The sequence below is a fragment of the Condylura cristata genome, unplaced genomic scaffold (genome assembly GCF_000260355.1).
Source record: "Condylura cristata isolate star-nosed mole 26May11 unplaced genomic scaffold, ConCri1.0 scaffold00012, whole genome shotgun sequence".
NCBI lineage: Eukaryota > Metazoa > Chordata > Mammalia > Eulipotyphla > Talpidae > Condylura > Condylura cristata.
Window position 1 is genome coordinate 57,038,146 of NW_004567113.1, and position 7,425 is coordinate 57,045,570.

General features: G+C 60.8%; 1 protein-coding gene across 2 annotated transcripts in view; it reads right to left on the reverse strand.

Annotated features, from left to right (window-relative positions):
* Nucleotides 1-6,244: 6,244 nt before the first annotated feature.
* RNF4 (ring finger protein 4) overlaps nucleotides 6,245-7,425 on the reverse strand; it is a 7,755-nt gene continuing 6,574 nt past the window's right edge. Inside the window, exons 5-7 of one of the 2 annotated variants that reach the window (XM_012724164.1) lie at nucleotides 7,267-7,425; nucleotides 6,701-6,749; nucleotides 6,245-6,415 (exon numbers count right to left, since the gene is read on the reverse strand). The exon at nucleotides 7,267-7,425 is cut by the window's right edge and continues 1 nt beyond it. In XM_012724164.1, the coding sequence (XP_012579618.1) occupies nucleotides 6,266-6,415; nucleotides 6,701-6,749; nucleotides 7,267-7,425 (358 nt within the window). In that variant the 3' untranslated portion in view covers nucleotides 6,245-6,265. The other variant, XM_012724165.1, reaches the window with a different exon arrangement.

Here is a 7,425-nt window from a genome sequence, read left to right on the forward strand (position 1 = left end):
GAGAAAGGCGCCCCGACCCTGTAGTGTGGGTGAAGAGGGGCATTCACAGCCAGTGAAGACCCCAACACCACAGCAGGACCCAGCGGCCGACTCACGTGTGACTGGCCTGGTGTCTAAACGGTGTCAGAATAAGACTGACCAAAGGACCTGGCTCTCAACGTGATTGCGCCTGACCAGCCCTGACATCTGCCATCAGCAAGGTGGGGACCCAGGAGGGCCCAACGTGACATTGCAGTTCAGAAGCTGGCAGGCCTGGGGTCCAGGAAAGGATCACGTTTCAGCTTAAACCCAAAGATAGGGAAAACCCAAGGCAGTGGGCAGCAAATTTGCTTACCCGGCCTCGTGTCCTACTCAGGGCTTCACCTGACTGGATGGGGCCCACCCCGACTGCCGCCAGTCTGCTTACTGACTCAGACGTTAAATCTCATCCAAAGGTACCCTGTGGCCAATTCACGTTGGACACACAAAAAAGGAACCATGAGGAGAGAGAAAGCAGGACCGAAGGGCCTGAACGAATCCTGCATTTTCCTAGCAGTGAACACATCTCTGGCTGGCAGGAGGAGTGGTCACAGGCGGGGGGGCAGTGATCCTGGAGAGGACTGCCTGACTTACTGGAAAAGGCGGGATGTGCTGGTGTTTGTAAAAGTGAAATCTAAAAATTTTTATGAACACGATACACTCAAGAAAAATGAGAAACCTCCCAGTAATAATGACCAGTATTGCATGGTAATCCTTACCTAGAAAGCCTTTCCTAAGCCTGGCTTCAATAAGTCTGCAGAAAAAGCAGCTGGACATCCCTGCGGAGGCCACTTCCTCACCCCCGGCAGAAGCAGGGCAGGTGGACTTCCGGCCGCCAGCACAAGGCGTTCTCTGTGGAAACAAGACGGCGTGAGATCCAGACATGAAACTGCGGAGCCAGAGTCCATTCCTGGAGCTCATCCCCAGCTGGAGCTGCAAGTCAGCACAGATGCGCCCCTGAAGCAAGACGACGGTCCAGGAGCCCAGGCAAGAGCCCAGGCCCTGAGGGGCGGAAGCCGAGAGGCAGAGCACAAGCGCGGAGCGGCCCAAGGAATGTGCACGCAGAGAAGGGCAGAGGCGCGTGGGTGCTGAGTTGGGAGACCGGGGGAGGGGGGGGCGTCTCGGAAATGGGCACACCCAAAGGGGAACGCATGTTCCGCAAGTTACAGGATGAAGCCCAAGAACCGCAGCCACCGAACGCCAGGCGAAGGCGGGCGGCAGCGACAGCTTGCAGACCACCTGCACACGGTGTATCCTCGCGGTCAGCCTGGTGTGGACACGACGCCCGTGCTGGACACAGGCTTTCCAGGTGTCTCTCTAAAGCAGACACACTAACACTGCAGCACGCTGACCCAGTGCGGGGAGCGGGGTGTGTTTTCCGCATAAGCCTAGGCTGTCTCCACCCCGAGACCACACGCTCTTACGGGTCAGCCCAGCGTGGGGGTGACGGAGAAGGCTTGCGGAATTAAAGATCTGGCAAAACTCTGACAGTCTCAAGATAAAGTTATATCAGAGCAAAAGGCACGTGAAGAGTCCTGGTAACTTCCTACTTTGTTCCAGGAAAATAACCCAAAAACGGTAACCCAGAGGAGAGGAGGGCAGGGACACTGTCTGGTTATCTGGCGCCCGAAACAGGCCGGCCGGCCCGCCCGCGGGCAGTGGCCGGAGCTGCCGGCGGAGCGCCCGAGACATGCTCGGCAGCTGACGCGACCAGACCAGCGCGGTGCGACGCGCGCAGCTGCGGGCCAGCGGCCACTCTGCTCTTCTCGGCTGCCCGCGGCGCAGGGCTGGGCTGCCCGCGTGGAGAGGGCGCCCGCTGAGTGCACGCTCGGGTCGGCATCTGTGCTTCTAGGGTCTGCCCGCTCCATGCGTCGGGGGAGAAGACGCCGCCTCTGTGCACAGCTGTGTCTGGGTCCCGCCTCGCGGTCTCAGAGCCGAGTCCGCCGTGTCCTCAGTCCATCTCCCCGCACTGGTTTTATTTGCTTCGATCTTAAAAGAACCGGCGTCTGGCACCTTCGTTGTTCCTGTTTTTGTTTCCCTCGCATCTGTACGCATCGCCATCGCCCTTCTGCCAGCGCTGCATTTAGTCAGTGCTGCCTCTGCCGGCTCCCAGGGCCGCTGCGGTCTGCTGACGGCAGCTGTGACCGCTGCAGCGGCCCCACCACTCACTGGACCCTGTGCGCTCCGATGTGCCGTGTGCTCATGCCGTCATTCTCCTTGTGACCTGACCGGTTGGTCGTTCAGTTCACGTCCACATATCTGAGTTCTTAACGGTGGTCCAGGAATTTCACACTATGCCCAAAGGCATGTGAGCAAAATGGCACCACGAGAGACAAAGTTCACTTTCACTGTCAATAGCCGAAATACTTGAATTACTGGGAGGGACAAACCGAAGCAGTCGACCGACGGAATAGTACACAGCAAGGAAAACGAACAACTATACATGATTCTCACAAACATTGGGCTTTAGATACTACCCCATCGCCAGAAAGCTTCGCAAATGAGCAATTCCATCATTTTTAAGTTACACAAACAGGCAAAACTGAATTACGTGATTAGGGCCAAGTGTTTAGGTAATTCAGCTGTAACTACAGCCAAAGGAAGGACTTCCCCCAGCGTCAGGTCAGGAGGGGCTCTGAGCAGAGGGCCCAGCTAGGCACGTGGTGCAGCTGCTGGTCACGCCTTATGAAAATTCGTTCACTTTTGAAAAACTGCCGTGAGGTGGACATTTGTGTGTGCTGTACTTCACAATATAAAAGATAAATACATTGGCTCAGAGTTACAAAAATTTCAGTCATCGCATAAAAGCAAAGCAAAACCCTTTCTGGAGAAACCCACCTGCAATCCAGGTCAGAGATTTCTCACTGCATCACACAGCTTCACCGTGAGGGAGGGGAAAAGTTCACAAAACATGGGTAGTCATCATTTGTGAGGGCCAGAAGTAACAGACTTCATACCTGGATTCACAAAGACTGTGGATGCTGTAAATAATATATAAGAATATACAATTAATAAGTTGCTCAACCAATTTAGAAAGGTAATGTGTGAATTTTTTTGTGCACAAGAACTGGGGTGTAGGGGAAATGCATAAATGCTAGCAGAAAAAGATGCTGCAGATTACTACTCAGGCGGGCATTAGAAAATAGAAGCTCAGGAAGTTCTATTGCCGAGTCCTAGGAAAACCCCTGGAATGACTGACTCATAGCCGGGCTACAAAGAGAATATCCCTGAGCCTCAGGGTAGGCAGCGAGCCGACATTCAAACCAACCTGCCAGGGCTCCCTGGTGGCACAAGGGGTTGGTTAGAACTCAATGCCGCGAGGCTCTGCAGAGCGGGTGCAGTCCCCAGCCAGGGAGCGGCCTCGCCTGTCTGCCCAGTGCTCCCCTTACGCACGCGCGCACACACCAGGACTGAGACACTACGAAAATTACAGGGCAGCATTAAGTCCGGAACATGGGCTTTAAAAGGTCATAAGCCAAACTGGCAGAACAGATAAATGCAATGTCTGTAACATTGAAAAATCCATCATACGCTACCACTCACAGAGTGAAGAAGAAAAATACTATGGATCAACAAATAGAGAAACCGTGCGCGTAAGGTCAGAGGCCCATTTGTGACTAAATTAAACAGGGATGAAAGACAAACTCCTATCTCCTAGCCGGGAAGGAAACTTCCCCTACAAGACGGTTGTCCACCAGGAAGCGACGACAAACCTCTCGGTGAAACGGAAACGGAGGCTGGCCAGCACCCGCAAGAGGCGGCCCGGAGCTAGGAAAGCTGCGCTGAGGAGGAGGCTGCAACGGGCAAGAGTGCGCAGGCCCGGAGCCCTGACGGCGAGGCCCTGGCAGGGGTGTGAGCTACGTCAGGACGAAACATTGGCCTTTCCATATGGCAGCAAGAACAGGTTGGAGCCCACCAGCACTCTGGGAAAGGGGGAGCCCAGATGGAGCCAGGGGCCCTCTGGTGCCCGTCTGGGGTGCACAGCTCTGCCCGGCTGTGCTTTCCTCCCGAGTACCGGCGCAGGGCGGAGGCCTCTGGCGACCGACGTGAGGACCATGTTGGTGAAGGGCACTGCCAGCCCTGGGGCAGGCCCTGCTCGCCCCCGAGCCTGCAGCTGGGCACCTTTCCCCAGGGGCCCTCCCGCAAGGGGCCTCCCACTGTCCTTCTGGACTCTGGCACCGCCCCCAGGACCCAGGCCAAGGCCCCTAAGGGTGGGGCTGCCCCCAGGGGGCACCACGGCACCTTGCCAGGACCCAACCCTGGCTGGCCCCTGCAGGCTGGCGTGGTCATGGGCCTCAACCCAAGGCCGGGGGGACCTGCGACGCCCGCCAGGCCCAGCCCCTCTCGGCGCCCCGCCCCTTGGCCGGCCAGGCGGCTGGGCTCGGCTTCTAGAACAGCCTCGCACACGGGCTTCTGGGCGAGCGGCAGGACCGGGCGGGGCTCTACCCCACAGAGCAAATGAACGCAGCGGAAGGCCTCTGGGTAAAATTAATGGTTTTATTTCCATCTTTACACTAGCAGGAGCCCAAAGAGGCTGCCGTACGTGGATACAGTTTACGTGTAACAAAGGAACACTGAAACTATGTACAGGAGGGGAGAGATTTTCATACCAACCTTTTCCTATTTTGCAGTTTCTTAGTAGTAGAAACTAAACATTTTCCCCAATTTAATTTAGTCCTGATCAACACCGTCTTTAAGCACAAAACTTGAGAGCTCTCGGCCGCACGGCTGTCTTGGCTCTGACGTAGGGCTGCGGTCCGCAGGCAGGGAGGGCTGCATCTGCCAGCCCGGGGGCGGCGCTCACCCCTGCCCTCCTTAACGCGAGTGAGGAGCGACCGCCCCTCTCTTCAGGCCAAGCTGGAGGCCAGCCACAGCTCAAGTCAAGGGTGCGGAATAGGACACGTTTCTTTCCAGAGGAGGGACACTCTTCGGCCCGCTGAAGTGGGCTCTGTGCCGAGTCCCTGCTCCCTCAGCCGGGCGCCAAGGTCAGTTATTGCTAGCGGGACGGAGGCCCTTCCCACCTCCGAGACACTGCGCTGCGCACGGAAGGCCACGGGTGTGGCACGAAGCCCTCTGAGGAAGGCAGGGTGCAGGTGGGGGCAGGCTGGCCCCGGGGCCTCCCTGACAGCCGCCGCGCGGGCACTCGAAGGGCCACCGTGGCAGCTCCCCCCCGCAGGGTGGAGCCAAAGGTGTCAGGCAGGTGCCTCGGGGCGAGGCCCCCACTTTTCCCACCCAAACCCGCGGAGCAGTCAGAAGCCCCCACGGCCCTAAAAGCTGCTGCCAAAGTGAGCGCCAGTCGGCAAGGCCCCGGCCGAGCGCCGAATCGCGGGGCGGCCGTGATGGGCAGCACGGGCACGAGGCGGCTGCTAAGGCCACAGTGGCTGCCGCCGCCTTCCAGAAGACCTGGGCAGCTGGCACCGAGGACCAGAGGCCACGTGGCGGGCAGAGGAGGGTCTGCTCAGGAGGGGACACTGCCCGGAGCCGCCCCGTTTACCTGGGTGGCGGCACCGGGTGGAGCGCTGTGGGGCTGGGCGCAGGTCCTGAGAACAGGTGCGAGCACGACAGTGGGACAGGCACGCTCCACGGCAACGCCGGCCCCAGGGACACTCCCCGCGGCGGCTCCTGGGAAGCAGCGAGCAGCCCCGGCGCAGGATTATTGCACACGGCGTTCTCGGGATGCTGCACAGCCCCGCGGAGGCACTCGCCGCCGGCAGAAGGCCCCGCACTGCCGCGACGCGCGTCAGGCTGTGGCGGCCCCGGCTCCCGGGAAGGACAGTCCAGCGGCCGGCTCCCCAGGCCGTGGTTGCACTGGGAGCCTCCGGCTGGACGGACCGCACCCGGCTGGGTCACTGGTGCGCGGACACCTGGGGCGAGGCCCCCGCCACGCTCTGGCCAGGCCCAGCTCCCCGTCACAGCCAGCGGGAAGCCGGGACAGACCTCCGAGCAGGGAAAACTCCTTGGCAGGTGGGCAGGCTCCGGAAGAGGCTGGACCTGCCTCTCGATGCCAGCGGGGAGCAGACCAGCCGGGGGCACGGCTGTGCGGGCCAGGCCTGGGCTCTCTCTCCCCAGCGTCCACCTGGAGGCAGCGGGGTCTACAAGAGTTGAGAACAAAGAGCAGTTTACGTGTCAGACGCTGGTTTTCACTAGTCTTTTTGATCTCGGGGAACTAGAGGCAGGCGACCCGTGTAAGGCGTGTGGCGAGCCCAGCCAGGCCGGCGCGTCCATCTCCCAGGGCAGCTGTCACTCTTCATATATAAATGGGGTGGTATCGCTTGTGGCTGATCTTTTTCCTGCATGTTGGGCAAGTGTTAGCGTTCTTGAGCGCGTCGCGGAGACACTGGCTGCAGAAGACGTGGCCGCACTCCGTGGACACAATGAGGCGGCCATTCTGCACAATCTGGAACACAGAAGCACGCCTGGCGTCTGCCCACCCCAGCCCCGGGCAGCTCAGGGCCAGGGCCCGGGGACACCCACAGAGCCGGAGGGACCTGCAGGGCCCCAGGCCGTGCCCGCCGGCCGAGGGAACGCAGTCAGGGCTGGCGGTCACGGCCTGAGGACAGGGACAGCTGTGACGGCCGCGTCCCCCGACCCCTCGGGAAGACCCGCCCCTCATGTTTCTCCCAGGGAGCCAGAAGCGGGGCGTGGGGGGGGAGACACACAATAGACAGCAAGGGTTGCTCACCTCTGAGTAGCCGTCCATGCAGATCGGACAACTGACGGTACCGGAAGGCCTAGAATCACAGTGCTTCTGGTCAGTTCCTCTGCAAACTCACTCATGTCCCCACAAGAGCCTCTGACGCCGCGTTAGCACAAGCCCCGGGAGCCTCACAGGACAGCTGACTGCCCGGGGGCGCAGGGGTGGGGGCGCGAGCAAGGGGAGAGCTGGGAACAAGAGAAGGCGCTGGCAGCCTGAGTCCCCACCCGGCCCCCAAACCTGGCAGAGTCCCTTCCAGCCCGCCTGGGGCGCTGCCTGCCCACCGCGGGGCGGGGACGCAGCAGCCGAGGCCTCCACCCACCGACAGGCTGCGCCCCCCAGACACACGGCCAGGCCAGCCCAGACCCAGCTGAAGCCGCCCCGAGGAAGCCCTCCGGCCAGGCCGGTGCTCAGCACAGACCAGCACCGCCCGCAGCCCCTCGGGCCAGGCTGCCCGCTCCCAGACGGACACGCAGGGCAGGGGAGACGAGCGTCCCCGTGGGGCTGGGGGCCCACGTGCCAGTGGCTTTCTGATGAGCAGTGGCTGCTGGTACCTGAGTCCTGGGGCCCCCTCTTCCCGGGCGTTTCTGGCAGAGCGGGCGGTGACATACACGTCTCTGTCCCGGGACAGCTCTTCCTCGTCGCTGCTCACCACGCAGCTGTCAGCAGGGTCCTGGCGAGGCCGCCTCGTGTTCCGCCTGGGCCGCCTCCTT